The sequence below is a fragment of the Adiantum capillus-veneris genome, chromosome 26 (assembly GCF_014529385.1).
Source record: "Adiantum capillus-veneris isolate H3 chromosome 26, ASM1452938v2, whole genome shotgun sequence".
Lineage (NCBI taxonomy): Eukaryota > Viridiplantae > Streptophyta > Polypodiopsida > Polypodiales > Pteridaceae > Adiantum > Adiantum capillus-veneris.
Window position 1 is genome coordinate 138031164 of NC_140956.1, and position 20949 is coordinate 138052112.

The window sequence follows — 20949 nt, forward strand, 5'->3', positions numbered from 1 at the left end:
ATTGAGGAGCTGTCAGATGTAGAGGACATCTTGTGTGCCACTTTGTCAGATGATGATGCTTATGACTTTGATGCCTCTCTAAATGTTCATTCACAGGACATGCAGATCACCAAGAGTGATCTTATTGATACTTTGTTGACTGTCAATGATGCATTGTCCCAAACTTGGATTGTTGATTCCAGTGCTTCATTTCATGTGACTCCTATCAAGGAGTGTTTCTCTACTTTTGATGCAGGCAAGCGTGGCCATGTATACCTTGGAAACAATCATGCATGTTCCATTGAGGGTATTGGCACTGTGCATCTCTCCATAGATGGCACAAATGAGCTTGTCTTGCATGATGTTCGATATGTGTCGGGAATCAAGAAGTCTGCTTTCTGTTGGTCAGATGGATATGCATGGTTACAGCATCTTGTTTGAGAGAGGGTCATGGAAAATGACCAAAGGCTCAAGGCTGATTGTGAAGGGCACAAAGAAAGGGACACTTTATTGTATGCATGGAAAGGCCGTGTTGGGCAAGTTTATTGCATTGGCTGAAATTAACTCTCACATGGAGTTGTGGCACAAGAGGCTTGGCCATATGAGCCAAAAGGGCCTTTTTAAGCTTTGTACTTTGAACAAGCTTGATGCTAAAGGCACAAAGCTTGATTTTTGTAATGAATGTCAATATGGCAAGCAAGTAAAGCGTTCTTATTACTCTGGTGTCTCTCGTAAATCTTGTGTGCTTGATCTTGTACATTCTGATGTATGTTGCATGCCTACTAAGTCTATGGGTGGTGCATGTTATTTTGTCTCCTTTGTTGATGATCATTCTAGGAAAATTTGGGTTTATTTGCTTAAGTCTAAGGATGAAGCCTTTGCTACGTTTAAGAGATTTCATGCATTTGTGACCACCCAAACAGGTAGAAAGCTAAAATGCTTGCATACAGACAATGGGGGGGAGTACACAAGTGCTGAATTTAACAAGTTTTGTGAAAATTTGGGCATTAAGAGGGAGCTTACTATGCCATACAGTCCCTTTTCTAATGGTGTGGCTGAAAGATTCAATAGGACACTTTGTGAGAGGGTGAGATGCATGTTGTACACAGCTAATCTCTCTCATGGATTTGGGAGAAGCTTTGAAAACTGCAGTGCATATATGCAATCGATTCCCTCACATGTCTTTGAAAGGTGACATCCCTGAAGAGGTTTGGTCTGGCAAGCCTGCTTCATATGATCACTTACGCATTTTTGGTTGCGAAGCTTTTGTGCATGTTAGACCTGAGTTGAGGAGTAAACTAGATGCGAAGTCCATTAAAAGCCCCTTCATGGGATATGGTGAAGAAGGCGAAATGGGCTACCAGATTTGGTTACCTCAGCTCAAAAGGGTTGTACGCAGCCGAGATGTTGTTTTTAATGAGACAAGGTTGCTTCAAAACAATTGTGCCTCAAAGCATGACCATAAAAGGGTGAAATTTCAGCATGACCAGCCACCTGTTAGGCCTATTTTTGACCCTCAGGATGCACCACAAATGGCTGAAAATGTAGATGATCCAGTGGTGTTTGAGCCAGATGATGTTGGACAGCAAATTGAGGCTCCTGAAGGGCATTTGCAGCCAAGAAACAATGCTGAAAATGATGTACAGCAGCCCATTGTTGATGATTTTGTAGTGCCACCTGATGTAAACCCATTGCCGGATAATGTGGATCATTGGGTGAGACGCTCTACTCGTCAAAGACGGCCTGTGAGTCGATATAACCCCTCTTTGCATTACATTATGTTGACAAATGAGAGAGAGTCTCTTACGTATAAAGAGGCAAAGACATGTGAGCACAGCGACATGTGGGAGCTTGCTATGCAGAAGGAGATTAAAGCTTTGTATGCTAATCATACTTGGGATTTGGTTGAATTTCCCAAAGGAAGGAAGGCTATTCCTAACAAATGGGTATATAAAATCAAGATTGTTGATGCAAAACCCAAGTATAAGGCAAGGCTTGTGGCAAAGGGATATGTTCAAACCAAGGGCATAGACTTTCAGGAAGTGTTCTCTCCTGTTGTGAAGATGACCACTTTGCGTGTATTGTTTGCCATTGTGGCTGCTCTTGATTTGGAAATGGACCAAATGGATGTACATACCGCTTTCTTGCATGGTGATGTGGAAGAAGAGCTTTACATGAAGCAACCCGAGGGTTTTGTCATCCCTAGCAAGGAACATTTGGTATGTATGCTCAATAGAAGCTTGTATGGGTTGAAACAATCATGTAGACAGTGGTACAAGAAGTTTGATCGCTTCATGCTTAAACATGGTTACAAAAGAAGCCATGCGGACCATTGTTTGTATACCAAAGGTGATGAGGATGGCAGCCCTATCAATCTTGTGCTCTATGTAGACGATATGTTGATAGCTGCAAAGAAAAGAAGCACTGTTGATGCTCTTAAAGGGCAGCTGAAATCTGCGTTTTCAATGAAAGACCTTGGGGCAACTGAACATATACTTGGAGTGCGTGTTACACGGCAAAGAGACAAGCGCCTATTGTATTTGTCGCAAGAAAAGTACATTGAAATGGTACTGGACAGATTTAACATGGCTGAAGCAAAGCCTCTTGGTGTGCCATATGTTAAAATTTCCAAGGATGATTGTCCCAAGTCAAAGGAAGAAGCCAATGACATGCAAAGTGTGCCTTATGCTTCAGCTTGTAGTTCACTTATGTATGCTATGGTTGCTACTAGGCCTGACATAGCCCATGCAGTGGGAGTTGCTAGCCGGTTTATGGCTAATCCAGGCAGGTTACATTGGGATGCAGTGAAGTCCATTATGAGGTACTTGAAAGGGACTAAAAACAAATGCCTCTGCTATGGTAAAGGACCAATGGAGTTGAAGGGATTTTGTGACTCTGACATGGTTGGTGATGTGGATACACGGAAATCCACAAGTGGCTATGTATTTACTCTAGCGGGAGGTGTTGTTTCATGGTGTTCTAGATTGCAAAAGATTGTTGCATTGTCTACTACAGAGGCTGAATATATTTCAGCCACTGAGGCTTCCAAAGAAGCTATTTGGTTAGCACGCCTATGCAGTGAGTTTGGCTTGCCTGCCAAGGCACCTATGCTTGGTTGTGATAGCCAAAGTGCTATATGTCTGGCAAAGAACGCCATGTTTCATGCACGCACAAAGCATATTGATGTGCGGTATCACTTCATACGAGAAGTGCTTGAGGATGGCCTTATTACATTGGTTAAGGTCCATACATCACAAAATCCAGTCGATGCTCTCACTAAGTGCTTACCCAAAGCACAACATCATCTATGCATAGAGATGGTGGGAGTCACGTAGCTTAAAGGCGCCATTTATGCCTTTAAGTGGGAGGTTGTTGGGTTAAAGGCCTAAATAAGCCCTTTTTGCACATTTTTATACTTTGTCCAGGTTCAATATGAACCTGGACACATTTTTTAAAGGTCACTTATAATAAAAAGTGGGAAAAACCCAAAACTCAATTATTCAGTTTTCCCCAAAAACGTGAGCTCTCTCTCTCTCCCTCTTCTTCTGCTAGCGCTTCCTCTCTTGCTGCTCTTCGCCTCCCCTCTCTACACACACACTGCACTTCCTCGCATGCTCTTTCACTTGCACACACTGCCGCGTGCTCATCAACCTTCTGTTGTGCATCGGGCGCACTGATCAACTGGAGAAAGACAGTGGCTTTCTCGGTTCGTAGTGCTCCTGTGCCCGATTGGATGCCAGGAGAGGGTTTTAGGTGGATTTCCCAAGGGACTGCAGTTAGTTACTTGGGCTGTCAAGTGGGTTTGGACTTGTCTCCCGAGCAGCAGATTGCTCCCCTTCTCTATCAGGAGAAAGTTGTTACATTGGAGCTCAGCACGACTTTCTTTGGCTGGCAGAGTAGTAGTTGCCAACTAGGTGTTGTTGGCGACTATGTGGTACGTCACTTGTTGCTGGATCTTCTCGAGTTCTTGTATCAACCAGGTAGAGAGGCTGATGAGGAATTTCCTTTGGTCAGGACGTGACACTCAGATAGCCCGAGCCAAAGTGGCTTGGCAGGTCATCACTCTTCCTTGTTCACGGGGAGGGCCTGGGATCATTGATCTAGTACAGCAGAGCACAGCCCTTCTTGGGAAGTTCATCGTTAGAGGACTTCTTCCAGGTGAGGAGCCCTGGAAGAAGTTCTTGCTACAGCGGCTTCGTGCTAGGGTGCCTCAGGCAGGAGGCCCTTGGCAACTTCGACCAGATGGATCTTCACAGAGATACGCAGAGTTGGTTTGAGCAGGAGACTGGAGGACCGCTTCATTGTGAGCTTGCTTCGATCTTGGGAGATCTTGCGGCGTGTCTTGGAGCAGAGGCAGCCTACGTGCACGAAGGAGCGCCTACGGCAGCCCCTCCTCTGGAACCCCATGGTTAGCACTCAGAGAGGCCACTTGGTTGGCAGTCGACCTCATGTTTCCTGGGGTCCCATGGCAGCGGGTCCAACGCGCTCTTTAGATGACTGGCTAGAGTTCACCGGTTTGTCAGAGAAGATGCAGGGTCTCCAGCTACAGGGCATGAGAGGGGTGCAGAGCATGTGCCAGGACATCTCAGAGTCAGTTCCAGCTGAGTGGCTAACGCCTCTCGAGCCAGTAGCACCCCGGTGGATGGGAGCCTTCACACGACTAGAGGTTCTCATCTCAGTCAGGGCCTGCTCAGAAACTGTTCCATCCCTTTTCTTCGAGCTCCAGGGTGGGGGATGCCTTCAGCGAGTTGCAGTAGAGGCCCCACGGGTGGCTGAGTGCTGTTTTGAGAGAATCCGAGTAGTGGGCATCTGTGGGAGGACGTGTGTCATAGATCCTGTCCCAGCAGCTCTTGAGACTAGACACTGGAGGCTGTGGGCTTGGGAGTGTTGTCCACTGGCACGAGTACAGTGGGATCCTGGTGAGTGGCTATGGAGGGATCCCTTCTCTTCTGCAGACCATCCAGGAGTCCCGTTCTTTCAATACACTGTTCGTCTGGGATGTCATATACTAGCAGCACACAAAGAGGCCCGCCCCGCTGCAGCACCTCATTGGCAGGAGGAGGGTCTCACAGCTGAGTTCTTGACAGCATTTTGGGAGAGGTTGTGGGACTCCAGACAGCCGAGGCGAGTCACCTTGTTTCAGTGGCTGGTCGCACATAGAGCTACAGCAGTTGGGAGTTGGCTAGTGCATAGTGGTCTCTCGGCCGCATGTGTAGCTTGTGGCCATGTTGTGGAGAGTCAGCATCACTGTCTTTGGGACTGTCCCTCGGCCCAGCAGGTGTGGCTACGAGTTCTTCGGCTGATGCCTGCTCTCTCCACGGCTCGACAGTACACTTGGGGAGCAGCGGCTTGGTCCACCCTCATGGACCCGGCACTTCAGTTTGAGCTATCCTCCACCAGCAGGATGATAGTGATGCAGGAGGGGCGACCTACACCTCAGCCTGCTACTACAGAGCTTACTCCACAGGAGTGGTGCAATTAGAGAGAGGAGTGTTGGGAGCTCATTAGTGGCATGACACTCTGGTTCATCTGGCGGGCCATTGTTTCCGCATCTTTGAGGCTCGCCCTGTGCCACCAGCAGAGACTGTACGCGATTTTTGGCTAGAGCTGATCCACACTCTCAGAGGACAGCTCGAGAGACTACAAGGCAGCTCCGACCGCATGCGGGAGCGCAGAGAGGCTTTCCTACGACTCTGGCGTCCTAGGCCTTTCTACACCATGGTCCAGGGTGTACTTCGATGGCACTACCGACCACCTGTGTGGCTTTTCCCTCCCCCCATCTCTTGATTTAGCCCCATTGTACATATGCTGGTTTTTTCATTGGGAGAGTCTCCCACCATGGTTGTTGTAGCCCTCTCTTGAAGAGGTGGTTGTAGCCCTATGGGCAGTTTCAGTAACTAATAGAAGGATCATTTTCTCGGAAAAAAAAACTAAAGGCGCACAGACCAAGCAGAAACTGCTATCAAAAGCTGTAGCGCCCAAAAAGTAAACACTATCATAACTAGACTAAAAGCTGCATGCGTCCACACTGCCACATTAGTAGTCCCGCAAAATGTACCGCAAATCTCGCCCCTAGGGTCTGACCTTTACTCCTCTTTTCTAGTGCGGTACGATAATGCCACGCCATCAACTTGTCACTTGCCCTCCCCTTAAAAGGAGAGTAATCGCTCTCAATTACGCATACAAAACAGATAGCAAAGAGAATTCAGTAGGCAATGACTCTATGAAGACACGGATGCAGAGGAGGTCGACTGATCTCTGCTTGAAGCCATAGGTGCCGCGTAAAAAGGATAGGATTTCCCGTAGAAGGGAAATCGGCCGTGCTCTGATACCACTGTAACAGACTGGGACACTCCAAGTCGAAATTCTACCACGACACCACAAGAATTCACTTCAAAACAGTTTACAGTTCACAACTAATTCAACACTAGCCCGGCGGAGTTCAGTGCCTAGAGATATTGGCCCCAAAGACCGGCGCCCCTTTCGGTATTTCTTTTTGTATTAATCTGCAACTCAAAGTACAAGTGAGTGGTCGGGACTCCCTCTCAGACTCTGCGTCTAGATGCTCTGAGAAGTGAGTATAGGTTTACAAGGGATGCTAAAAGCAGAGCCCCAAAAGCTGGTAAATCAAAAGCCTTTTTGAAATAAAGCAAAAGAGCTCTCTCTCTCTCTCTCTCTCTCTCTCTCTCTCTCTCTCTCTCTCATTCTCTCTCATTTCTCTTGCGTAAAATAAAGCAAGGCAAATTTGCGTAGCCAAAAACAGCCCACGCTTATGCTTTTTGCCGTACGCTGCTGCCACAGCATTCTGCTTTTCCCGCTGCGAAACACGGAGCTGACCGTACGGCTGTGCCACTTCAACGTTTCAGCCGGAATTCGCGGGACTATCCATGCTTGAAGGAGTGTGTGTGTGTGTGTGTGTGTGTGTACTGGACAGCCCGCAGCCACATCACCAGTTTGTGACATCGATATAGGCTTAAAAATTCACTCTGATATTGTTAGTCAGGGGTTGTTGCAAAAAATTGCCGTGCTTGGCAATGCCTTGGTCAATATGTACGCCAAAATGTGGTGCGGGATGTTGTCTTTTGCAACGCACTGATTGCAAGATATGCTTGCGCCAGGAAGCTATGGGCTGTTTTCAACAGGTGCTTGAGGAGCCTACTATATGGAACGGCGTTAATTGATTGCGAGATATGTACAACAGGAGCAGGGACAGAAAGCTCTAGGCTGTTTTTAGCAGATGCAAAGTGAGGGCCTCTGTCCAGATGCAATCACCTATGCGTGCATCTTGAAGGCATTTGGCTCTATGCAAGATGTTGATATGGGCTTAAAAATTCACTTTGATATTGTTAGTCAAGGGCTGTTGTCGTGCTTGGCAATGCCTTGGTCGATACGTATGCTAAATGTGGTACACTTCAGAAAGCACAAAATGTGCTTGAGGAGCTTCTTGTCCTGAATGCCGTCTCTTGGAGTGCATTGATTGTGCGATACGCGTAACAAGAGCAGGGCCAAAAAACTCTCGGTTGTTTTCAGCGGATGCAAAGCGAGGGCCTCTCTCCAGATGCAATCACATACGCGTGCATCTTGAAGGCACGTGGCTGTAAGCAAGATGCCGATTGGAGTGCATTGATTGTGAGATACGCGTAACAAGAGCAGGGCCAAAAAACTCTCGGTTGTTTTCAGCGGATGCAAAGCGAGGGCCTCTCTCCAGATGCAATCACATACGCGTGCATCTTGAAGGCACGTGGCTGTAAGCAAGATGCCGATATGCGCTTGAAAGTTCACTTTAATATTGTTAGTCAGGGGCTGCTGCAAAAATTGTCGTGCTTGGCAATGCCTTGGTCGATATGTATGCCAAATGTGGTGCGGGATGTCTTTTGGAACGCTATGATTGCAGGATATACCCAACAAGGGCCAGGCCAGGAGCTCTGGGCTGTTTTCAGCAGGTGCTTGAGGAGCTTACTATTAGGAACGGCATTAACTGATTGGGGGATATGCACAACAGGAGCAGGGACTGAAAGTTCTAGGCTGTTTTCAGCGGCGGATGCAAAGTGAGGGCCTCTGTCCAGATGCAATCACCTATGCGTGGATCTTGAAGGCATGTGGCTCTACACAAGATGTTGATATGGGCTTAAAAATTCACTGTGATATTGTTAGTCAAGGGCTATTGCAAAAACAATTCGTGCTTGACACTGCCTTGGTCGATATGTATGCTAAATGTGGTGCACTCCAAAAAGCACAAAACATGCCTGAAGAGCTTCTTGTCCCGAATGCCGTCTCTTGGAGTGCATTGATTGCGGGATACGCACAACAGGATCAGGGCCAGAAAGCTCTTGGCTGTTCTCAGCGGATGCAAAGCGAGGGCCTCTCTCCATATGCAATCACATACGCATGCATATTGAAGGCATGTGGTTGTATGCAAGATGCCGATATGGGTTTAAAAATTCACTCTGATATTGTTAGTCAGGGGCTGTTGCATAAAACTGTCGTGCTTGGCAATGCCTTGGTTGATATGCATGCCAAATGTGGTGCTCCTCTATGGGATGTCGTCTTTGGGAACACACTAATTGCAGGATATGCCCGACAAGGGCCAGGCCAGGAAGCTCTGGCTGTTTTTAGCAAGTGCGAAGCGAGGGCATTTCTCTAGACGCTATCACCTATGTGTGCATCTTGCAGGCATGTGGCTCTACGCAAGATTCTCTTGAAAAGAGATGTCATGCTTGGCATTGCCTTGGTCCATATGTATGCCAGATGTGATGCACTTCAAAAAGCACAAAAAGTGCTTGAGCCCTCATCATGGTCTTCATGCATTTGAACTAGAAGCAGGTGCCTCAAAAGAAGGATTTGTACAAAGTCAACAGTGAGCCGACATCAGAAAGTCATATATTTAGGATCATACTGGTGAGTGTGTACGTTGGTCGATATGTATGTCAATTGTGATGCAAACAAATATCCATAGAGAGGCAGAAAATCCACTGAAAACTCTAGGGAAGATGCAATACTCGCAACACAAATCAAGCGTAGATATGAAGATCATGATGAGGAGTCAAAAACATTTCTATGGCAAGGAAGCTCTCGGATGTTTTAACCAAAATACGAAGGGAAAGCCTTTCTTCTCTTCAAATGCATTCACACATGCTTGCACTTTGAAGGCTGTTTTGCTTTGACATGGGTGAGAGATTCTCAATGAGATTAGAGAGACTATTAGAGAATGATGTTGTGCTTGGGACTGTTCTAACATGGGTGAGAGAATTCTTAATGAGATTGCTAGTCAGAGACTGTTGAAGAATCTATATGGGCATAATCTCAAAATCTCATCACTTGGAGTGTATTGATCACAAGATATGTGCAACATGGTTGTGGCAAGGAAGCTCTGTGATGTTTTAACCAAATGCATACTGAGGGTTTCTCGCCATACAAAGTCTCTTGGAGTGCTCTTGTACAGAATATGCCCAGCAATAGGAAGCTCTCAACTGGTTTTTCTGGATGCAACATGAGCTTGGCAGTGCTTTGGTTGATATCTATGCCAAATGTGATGGCCTCACGGAAACATGTAAATTTCTTCATAGCTTAGGACTGAGCCTGGCACTTTGTGAGCCTCTAGCAGGACGTGCATGCCCAGGCCGGTCATAGTTGCATACCCTCTCTTGCACAATACAGTCATTTCAGCACGAGCATTTTCCAGAGCACTATAAATTGCTAAGAAACTATAAAAGAAACCCATTGGATACTCAGAGAGGGGGAGGAGGTAGCAGAAGGTGGTGCACCAAGTGTTGCACGCAGCAGGTGGTCTCTCTCTCAGCAGTACCCCAGCAACACTAGCGTTTTTGGAGCAGATTTCAGCCATCAGCGTTTTTGCAATAGTACCATCCCTTTAGCCTCGTCGCATCCCCGATTCCATTCCCGGTAGCAAATCCTCGCCGGAAAGCCATCCATTGCGATAGATTTCAGTTTCAACCTTAGCGTTTTTCAGCCTTGACGCCGTCATCATCGACACCATTGTCGTCGTCGACATCGTCATCATCATCGCCACAACACAGTACCGCGTTTTTAGCCCTTACATCAGCGCCAGTTCTCATCCTTACAGGACAGCCAGCATTTTCAGTTTTCAGCCCTTAGCACAGCAGTCGCCGTCGACATCATCGTCGGCGGCGGCACAGTCCTAACGTTTTCAGATTTCAGCCCTAGCCTCGCGTCGTCGTCATCGTCACGGCGACATCGTCATATCCGTGAGGGTCGTCGTCAACATCGTCATCGTCTAGACTAACAGTACCCGTCACCGACATCATCGTCTGCAACATAGTTAGCAGTACCCGTCGTAGACCTCCCCGTCTTCGACATAGTCCAGCAGTACCCGTCGTCGACATAGACCATCAATACCTCGTCGTTGACATCATCATCATCGACATAGAACCTCAGTACCTCAGACCCCTTCAGTATCTTAGTACCCAGTACCCAGCATCAATACCCATTAGCATCAGCATCTCAGCATTTAGTCATTGTAGTAGCATTGTGCAAGAATAATAAAAGTACTTGCTCTGGCAACAAAGCAAGGGGGCCCTTGAGGGTTGTAACCCGACATCCCTGTGTCGTCTCTTTTCTCTCTCTCGTCTCTCTCTTTCTTTCAGTTCAATTCAGTTCTTTCAAGTGAAGTAAAGTGTCCCTTGTGTTTGTGTGCGGAGTACTAGATCCGAGAAAATCCTTATTCTCTTCGCTGCACCTGACAACTCTAATCTGTTTTCAGCAGATGCCAAGCTAGGGCCTCCCTCCCGATCCAATCACCTACGCATGCATTTTCAAGGAATCTGGCTCGAAGGAAGATGTTGATATGGGCCAAAAATTCTCAATTATATTGTTAGTTAGAGGCTGTTGAAAAAAGATGTGCTTGGAATTGCATGTCTAGAATGTCGCCTCTTGGAATGCACTGATTGCGGGATGTACGCAATGAGGCGGTCCGGGGCGGGCAACAAGAAGAGTGGCCTCTAGACACCCTTCAAGGCTCCCGTGCTGCTCAATGGGGCTGTGGCACAACACAACACAAACCAAAACAACAAACCCACCGCCAAATCCCAACTACACTAGGGGCACCACCTAGTTTAAGAGCGAACTAGGGCGCAAAAGAGGAGAATCGTTAGAGCAACCCACAAACAAGCAAGGAATTTACACTAACCCTAACACCAATGGAATACTCTCACACACTAAAACACGAGAGAGAGAGATAGAGAGAGAGAGAGAGATAGTGCTCGGGCTGCTTTGAAACGTATCGGCGATGATCAAGCAAACACAACTATATATTTAAGAAAGAGAGAGAAAGGGGGAGGGGGTGCTTGTTGCATTAATACCTTCTTACAAATCTGTCATGACAAATTAAAGTGAGATTAGTACTTGTTCAACATAGCTTGCGTAAATTTCACCACAACACATCACAAGAAAAGCCACCCCAATCACTGTCTTAAGGCCAAGGGAGTCCTCTCCACCCTGTCGCCCTCTTACAGTATGTGGGATTTATGGCTAGATTGATGACAACACCAGAGACAAGCTATCAAGAACTTTAAAAAAAAAACCAAGACACTTACGCATCATTGTTGTCCATTACTTCACGTTGGAAGGGAGACAAAATATCCAAGATTAGTACAAATCCACCCTCCTTGATTCAGCGAATGTTGGGCTTACACTAGTAGGAGAAATGATAGATTTCCTACTCTCAATTGAATGATCACTCTCTCTCTTACAATGGCATAGATTTCCCTTGCTAATCCCCTATTACAACACATGCACATGCATAAGACAATGAGCTTCCACTCAAGAGCTCCTTCTAGAGAGGTTGAGCTTGGCTTCTCAAGCTATAGCATAGTGCTCTTGCTTATGGCTCCCCCCCTTTTATGCTAACTACACCCTCCTTTTATAGCAATTTTGAACGCTAGGGTTACTCCTCTAACCATGGTTGGGTTAGATTTTCAGCAATTTATCTAATTTCTTTTGCTTGGAATTATCAAGAAGTTGGTGGGGAAAGAGAGAGGAGAGAAATGGAGGTGATAGGACTTTTCATAGTGGGTTAGTGTTAGTAGAGTTAGTATTAATTTACAAATGGAATTGGATATTTACAATGGGAGTATCCATGTAGGATACAAATAAGGAAGAAAAACTCTTAAGAGGTAAGAAAAGGTGGATTTCTTTCAAGGTTGATGCTCCAAGTGTCTTGAGTAGGGCCAATTTTGACGCTTGTTGACGGTCCACTAGCTTTGACGGTACATTTTTTCTCCACTCTTGACCTTCCTTGAGAGACAAGGTAATTGAAGCTGAGTAATCAACCACCATGATGCTGTCTTTTAAGAGAAGAGGCTGAATTTTGTGGTTTTTTGATAGATATGGGTAATTTGGAGGAGGAAAAATGAAACTAGGTGGTCAATTTTGGAATGGAATTGTGTGTGGGAGGTATGAGTTCACCATGGTTTCTCTTATTCTTCAAGGTTGAGAAGAAGGTGAGTAGTGTGCAGAGAGGAGTGGTGAGAGAGATGGGGATGATGAGTGGAGAAGTGTGTGTGAAAGAGGAAAATGATAAAGTGGAAGAGAGTGTGGCTGCATAGCATGGGAAAACTGGGGTCCACTAAAAAAATCATAGCTCACAGCTGGTAGCTCCAAAAATCATGAAAAAATTTGGGGTGATTATTCAGGGCGTGGGCTACATTTTCTCTTTTGACCACCGCTCCAAATTCAGAGTGGAGATAGGTGCCAAAATTCTCACCAAAAAGCCTGTTTTTTATGCCTGCAAAAGTCTTTTAGTGGCCCCCTCTTTTGTTGAATTTGTACAATATCCAAGAGTGAGCCCCTCCTTTGTCATATTATAATACAAAGCATTCAAGTTGCCCTTGACCCATGCATGGAGGAGGATTATTGATGAAATAAGAAATATATACATGGTGGGACTAGTGTATGGACTATTCATGGACTTTAGCTCAATGAGCACATGGTGTTAGAATAATGAGTAAAAATAATAATAAAAATATGGAGTTATGGATATGGAAAGATATTGGAATCATATGATATGGTCCCTCCTTGAATTATTTTGGGTGAAAGAGGAAAAGGTATGCAAGTAAATAATATAATAAAAGTAACCAATGAGTAGAAATCAATTTTTTGTTTTCACAAGGGTGAGGGTGAAAATGTGGGAGTGATTTGTATAAAGGAAAAATATGAGGTTAGAGTATGTACATATTGGCAAAAAAATATAATTATGGTGTAAGAGGATGAAAGAAGGTGTACATAGGTTTAATAAAACACACACCTAAGTAGAAATATTTAAATAAAATACCAAAATAATTATAAAAAATCCCTATATTTAAGCCATATATACAATGAAATATTTACACACAAAGAGGCCATAATATACTTTTATTTTTTTATTTTTTTTGGCTCACCTAGCCCAGTGACTAGCTAGCTGAGGGTTTTTAAGAAGATATGGGAAAAGTCCCGTGACTCACGCACGCCTATGTACAATGAAATGGTAGGGATAGCCACAGTGTTTGGGTGATTTTGGTAGGGTGAGGTAACTCACTGTGGCAATTACAAAGAGCCGAAAAAACGGCTATCAGCAACAAGAGTAGGGCGATTGAAAAAATATGTCATGCACGGCTAGAGCTCTCTAGGCTATTTTCAGCGGATGCAAAGCAAGTGTATCTCTCTAAATTCAATCACCAATTCTTTTGTCTTGAAGGCATGTTGCTCTACGCAAGTGCTCGAGGAGCTTCATGTCCGGAGTGTAGGGACACTGATTGCAAGATTTTCCCCAGAGGGGCAAGGCCAAAAAGCTCTAGTCTATTTCAGCAGATGCAAAGCGAGGGCCTCTCTCCAGATGCAATCACCTACGCATGTGTCTTGAAGACATGTAGCTCTATGCAAGTCAACAGTGAGCTGATGTCAGAAAGTCGCATATTTAGGATCATACTAGTGACATCAGAAAGTTGCATATTTAGGATCATACTGGATACAGCCAGTACAAGAGTTGGGCACGAAGATGGCTTTCTATAGAGAGCATCTCCTCCAACTAACAAGAGGATGGATATGTGATCAGACCGGCCTAGATGGAGTCTCATTTATCCTATGGGATATGATGTGCTATTGAGCAGTTGCGCACATCATCGCATCAGCTAGAGATCAAGACTGACAGATTTAGGAGAGTACCAGCAGAAGCCAGGATATGCCAGTTATGTCATATAGAGCCAGAACAGAGTTACATCACATTTGTCATTGTCCGGTAAACTACGAGATATACGAGGCCGCTTCCATTGTCCATTCAGAGAGGGCTTTGGACCATTGGCTAGAGTCATGAGATATCAGGATCAGAGATGCCTCGGGTTGTTTTTGCTAGAGCTGCGCAGACACAGGGAAAGTCTCTTGAGGAGACCAGGTAGTGGGAGACATTGATAGAGGGAGATCACTGACTTCTTTACAGTAGGGACTCAGCAGCCGGATGAACATGCTTCGCAACAGACTTTAGTGCTCACTTCTACCAGAGGTATATTAGTGGACAGATCCACTGAGCTTGGGAGAGCTAGACGCCCACTTCTACGAGGGCGACCACCACATTGACGGAGGCTCCACGAGAGAATCAGGATTATTCTAGCACGACATGGGAGATGCCCAGTACGATTCTTTACAGAGGCGGACATTGACGAAGCTCTTCAGAGACCGATGCAATACTTTCTCGGACAACACCCGATGCCGGGCATCCTTGGGCATGGATGAAGATGATGATGATTTTCAGGCTTACGATTTGAATCCTTTCGTTTTAGTCATTCACTCTACTTCATTTTATTTTTGTACCCAGACATTGGATTAGATCTACAAGGATTGTATCAGTTTGGTCTCATAGGTTATTTTGGCCTTTTGAAGACGTTTAATATAACATTTTATTTCATTTCTCTCTCCAATTTCTAAAATAACTCCAATTCATAGTTGTTGCTTATGTCTCCAATTTTGAGGAAAGTTACCTATGAATGTGGAAGATATGTAATTGTGACAGTGGATACTAGCCCCACAGAAATTGGATGGGCGATTGGGCAAGATGATGATGATGGCATGCGATATGTGGTGAGATTTGGAGCAAAAGTCCTAAGTGCTCGTCAACGCATGTTCTCCCAAATAGCCTTCCAAAACAAACTCGTAAATTGGGGATCTCTATCAGACACTATTGTCTCAGGCATGCCATGTAATTTGAATATCTGGCAATGAACAGTCTCGCTAAATGGTCCGACTTGAATGTTTTCTTCACTGGAATGAAATGAGCTTGCTTGCTAAATCTGTCAATATCAGTCCAGATTCCATCGTGCCCACTCTGTGTCTTCGGGAGATCACAAATGAAATCCATTGCAATACTTTCCCAGGGGCCGGTGGGAATGGGTAAAGGCTGTAACAATCCCTATGCTTTATGCCTGTCAAACTTGACCTTCTGGCATACCAAGCAACTGCGTACAAAATCGTCCACGTCCTTCTTGAGTCTCGGCCAAAAGAAGTAACGCTCCACACCTTTCAAGGTGGTTTTTCAATGCCGCGGTGACCCATAAACGGTAGACAGTGGCATTCGATTAGAACCTTTTCCCTCAACGGATGTGTAACGCACAACATCATTTTCTTCATCAAGTAGCCATCCCGTATGGAATATCCCGCTACTACCTCCCCATTCTGCATTCGACTGAATACATCAAAAAAATCTGGATCTACGGCGTACTGATCGACCATGTCCTCAAAGCTTCTATGATGAATCGCGGAAATAGCCATGACTAACGGCTTCCGGGACAAAGCATCTACCACCAAGTTCTTATGTCCCTGTACATGGACAATCTGGAAGTGGAACTGTGACAAGATGTTAGCCCACCGCATCTACTTTTTTGAAAGCTGCTTCTTTGAAGTAGCGTAAACTCTGATGATCAGTGAAGACCGTAAAATCGGCTCCGAGTAGGTAATGTCGCCACTGAGTAAGAGCATGGATAACCGCCAAAAGCTCTTTCTCATAAATCTGCGTTGTCAATTCCGGCCTTGAAACAATTGGCTCTCATAGGCAATGACAAGGCCTTCTTGCATTAAGACCGCACCTAGACTACGATCACAAGCATCACAATATACTTCGAATGACTTTTGCAAATCCAGCAAAGTCAAAACTGGTCCCGTAGTCAATTTCTCTTTCAAAGTCTGAAAGGCAATCACCTCTGTGGGTCCCCACGAGAAAGGGACTCCTTCCTATGTCAGAATATGCAAAGGGGAAGCGACCTCTGCAAATTTTCTAATGAACAGCCGGTAGTAAGAACATAAGCCCAAGAAGCTTCTAACTTCATGAACATTCTACAAATCGGGCCAATCATGTATAGTCACAATTTTGGCCGGGTCCATCTGTAGTAGGTACTCCTGCTGCTTAGAAGATATGTCCCAAAAAGTGTATCTTCGGTAAGAAAAAATCACTCTTCTTGGCATTGATTCCTAACTTGTGATCTCGCAATGCCTGAAAGACCTGTAGTAGATGGTGTCTATGTCCTACCTCATCCTTGGAGAAGACTATAATGTCATCAAAGAAAGTGCCAACAAAAGGTCGATACTCTCTGAAAATCCTATCCATCATTAGGTTGAAAGGCGCTGGAGCATTGGTAAGGCCAAAAGGCATCACCAAAAATTCACATAAATTGAAGCTCGTCCGAAAAGCTGTCTTGTAGACATCTCCCGGCGCGATTCGAATCTGATGATATCTGCTTTTCAAATCAATCCTGCTGAAACAAGAGGATCCCTGTAATCGGTCAAGAATATCATCGATCCTTGGAATCGGAAATCTGTTCTTGATGGTGATTTATTGAGAGCTCTATAATCAATGCACATTCTCCAAGATCCATCTTTCTTTAGAACCAACAACACCGGAGAGCAATAGGGTGAAGTACTCGGCTGGATAACACCCTTTTCCAAAAGGTCTTTCACTTGGTTCATAATTTCTTCATTCTGGGCTCGGCTCACACGGTAAGGTGGCCGGTTCGGTGGTGTGCTTTCAGGTATACGATCCTCAGGACGAGATGGTGGCAACTCGCCTGGCAGGCCCTCAGAAAAGCAATCTACATGAGTGTGGAGAAAATCTTGGCGTTTTGTATCAAGTTCAGACATATTCGTCCTATGTTCATCATTTAACTCTTTCAAATAGATCGAGTGAACAAACAGACTGGATTTCATTAATTTGGAAACGGCCGAAGCCGATACAATAGGGACAGACTCGCCCTTCAGTTTCACATCAAGTACAATTTTTCGGCCCTTTTCATTTGTCAATGTCGCTTTCTTCGCCCGATAATCGACCACGGCGTTGTTCTTATGGTACCAATGGACTCCAGGGAGGATGTCACAACCTTCCGAGGGCATTATGTAAAAGTCCTCGTGCCCGAAATACTCCTGACAATGCAAACGAAGTTTGCCAATGACAGGTGTAATGGCTATGTCCCGTGCGGGTGCCGCTAGAACTGCCTCTGCTTGTGGTCCCATCAGATTGGGTGTAATCTCGAGCCGTGCCGCCAATTCAGGTGAAATGAAGTTGCCCTTGGCTCCTCCATCAAAGAAAATCAGGGCTTCTTGACCTTTCACTTTGCCCCAAGCCCGGCAAAGATCTGTACTTTCATCAATGGTGCTTTGGTCAGTACTCATGCAATCTGGAAATCAGAGGCTAGGATATGTCATTTATGTCGCCTAGAGCCAGAGACAGAGCTACACTACGCATGTCACTGTCCAGTATACAGAGGATTTTGGACCACTTTCTAGAGTCATGAGATACAAAGATCAAAGATGGCTTGGATTATTTCTACTAGAGTTGCACAAACATAGAGAGAGCTTGCCGAGGACATCACAGGAAAGCCAATGTCAGAGACAGACCACAGACTTCTTCACACTAGCCAGATGACAGCCAGAGGAGCAGGCATCACAACATATCTCACATCCCATCCACACCAAAGGTACGTGGATCGATCGAGCCATTGAGCTAGGCAAATCAAGGCGCCTATGATCATGGGGGGCCTCACATCATGGGCAGAGTTGGTAGGAGAGGATCCAGACCATCCGACCAATTAGAGTATTGACCATGGAGGATATTGATGAGATTCGGCAGCGACCGATGAGGAATTTCATCTGATGATTTGTATCTCATTTGATCCATCTTTGTTTCAGCTAACCCATTATATCAGCCCTCACCCCATCACCCATCCCCACCTATTTCGTTTCCAATTCAATTTTTCGATTCTTTATACCTTTTTACTGTATATCAGATTCACCAATTGTAACTATTGGTCTCATAGGTCACTTTGGCCTCTTGAAGACGTTAATATAACATTTGATTCCATTTCATCTCTCTCTCTCTCTCTCTCTCTCTCTCTCTCTCTCTCTCTCTCTCTCTCTCTCTCTCTCTCTCTATGTTGATGATATCATTCTAGTTTTTGAGACACAGGAGGGACTACAGAGCCACCTATGAGCCTTGGATGATTTCTGCACACATCAAGGGCTCACAGTGAACCTTGGCAAGACCAAGGTCATGATCTTCCACACCTCCAAGACAGTTCGGAGCAGAGCAGTACTCACAGCAGCAGGCGGGCAGGTCGATGTGGTTGATTTATATGTATACCTGTGGGTGACTTTCACTGGCACCACTAGCAGATTTTCCATGGCCCAGGCCGCCCGAGACCGGCTTACATGAGGATATGCAGCGCTAGCCACCTTGGAGCGCAGATGCCATCAGGCCCACTTCCAAGAGCCCCGCACCAAGGGGTGGCTTTTTGACACTCTAGTCACACCTGCCATGATATACGCAGCCGCAGTACGGGCACCAGGGCTATCAGCATCTCTATGGTCACAGATAGAGTGCCCACAGATCATCATGATCTCTCGTTTGCTCCACAGTAAACCCTCAGTACCACATGACATCATCGGAGAAGAGCTACCTGCACCTCCGATGCTAGTAGAGGCCCTCTTTAAGACAGTTTGTTTCATCCAGTGCATGCGAGAGCTCCCACTAGATAGACTCACCCGCAGAGCTTTTGAGGCATCGATACAACTGCATCAGAAGGGGGACATGAGGGCATGGTAGTCAAAGGTCAGAGTGGTTTACATCCCATGGCTTGGACATCACGAATCTGCCTCCTTTTCAGCATGATCTTGACTCCCCTCACATACGCCTCTCACACACACAGAGGAATCGAGTTCTCCGACAGGATCTCTGGCAGCTATACATCAGGGAGACATGGATCACACCCAGAGAGTCTCTTCCTACGGAGAGACAGAGACCACTTCCTGACCATTCTAGCAGATGGGTTCATCCAGAGACCGAGATACATGGATGTCTACATGCCACATAGAGCATGGGTCACCATTGGACAGCTCAGATTATCATCACACCAGCTAGAGATTGAGGCAGGGAGAACTGCACATGTTCCCAGAGCAGAGAGGATATGCAGACTTTGCACAACAGAGGTTGAGAGCGAGGAGCATTATATATGCAGACGTAGAGCATATGAGGAGATTAGAGGCAGATATCCGACCTTGTTTGCAGATCTGACCACCCTACATCAGATTTTTGAGTCCAGAGACCAGCGACAGTTCGGCCGCTTCCTCATAGAAGCATAGCAGCATCGGGACTCCTCCTCCATGCGGCATCAAGTGTGAGAGATGAGCGCCAGACACAGCTCACGGACTTTTTTCAGAGGCCCATAGCAGCACCATCACCTTTGACCATCCAGAGAGGAGTGACTCTACAGCAGGCTGAGGAGGTCCGATGATGCCCACGTACCCATGGACGTAGGGCACCTCGCCTACACGAGAGAGAGATTCAGGAGATCAAGGAGCACTACTATAGATCTTTGGAGGAGCGACGCATTCGAGCTTTCGGAGATCCAGCCACCATCTTACGTGGATTGTTCACACCCATGCATTATGTATTTCATCCCGACTATGGGACTGGATGGAGCTAGAGATAGGATAGCATCTCATGTTTGTACTTACCCCAGCATATAGGTTTGCATCTTTCCCCAGTTTTGGAGCTCGCCCCCCCCCCCCCCCCCCCCCCCCCCCCCCCCCCGCCCCACCCTTGTATCACTTACCTCCCTCCCCAGTCATTACACAGGATAGCTTACTTTTACTTTTGTACCTTTTTACACAGAGGACACCCACCTCATGTACTTTGATTTGTCTCATAGGCCGACTTCGGCCTTTTTATAGACCTTAAAAATCTTTCTTTCTTTCTTTCTCTCTCTCTCTCTCTCGTGCTCCCTCTCCTTGGTCTCTACCCCTTCACATCATTGACTTTGACATGGTATGAAAGCCTTGGTGGAGGAGCTACACCTTTGAAGAAAAATTGTGAAGTGTTTTCTCTCCCTCGTCGCTTGCACCGTCAACCCCCCTACCTCACTGCCTTGGCGTTTTCTAGCTTCCCCCTGCGGCATATCGAAGCGCAACCATTGTCGACGCCGTAGAGCACAAGCAAGCTTAGTGAATCCACTGCCTATCGCTTGGTTCATTGCCGATAGCTTTTCAAATGCTATCGCTAGCCCAAGAAGTTAGTGCTCCACTTCTCCCTGTCCCCCTGTGTTTCGATAGGTAATAGGCACTGCTTACAAGCGGCAACCGTGAACTAGCAAGCATTTTAGAACGCATCCCCAACCCATATTTGCCAATTTTCCCCCTCACTGCTTAAGCCTTTTAAAACACGATCCCCTCCCCTTTCTTCTCACCATTTTTACCATAATCTTGCCACCAACGTTATAGAGTGTTGCATGTGGAGGAGTTAAAAGTTTGAGAAGGGAAACAAGGAGTTTGAGGAGAAACTTGGAGACAAGGAGATGTACTTTTTTCTGAAGAGCAGCTCGCTCGCTTTCCTCTTGAGTTGATTCATAGTCAATTCTTCAACAATCCAAAGCTTTCTTCCCTTGAGAAGTTGAGATTGACATAGCAGCTTCATACGCTCATCTT

The 20949-nt window shown here is 45.9% G+C and overlaps 1 protein-coding gene across 1 annotated transcript; it reads left to right on the forward strand.

Moving 5' to 3' along the window:
• The first annotated feature begins 6794 nt into the window (after positions 1–6794).
• On the forward strand, positions 6795–9672 carry LOC147424264 (putative pentatricopeptide repeat-containing protein At3g25060, mitochondrial). Its single transcript, XM_086501730.1, has one exon. The coding sequence runs from the start codon at positions 8021–8023 to the stop codon at positions 8621–8623; it is 603 nt and encodes a 200-aa protein (XP_086357856.1). The 5' UTR covers positions 6795–8020; the 3' UTR covers positions 8624–9672.
• The last annotated feature ends 11277 nt before the right edge of the window (positions 9673–20949 follow it).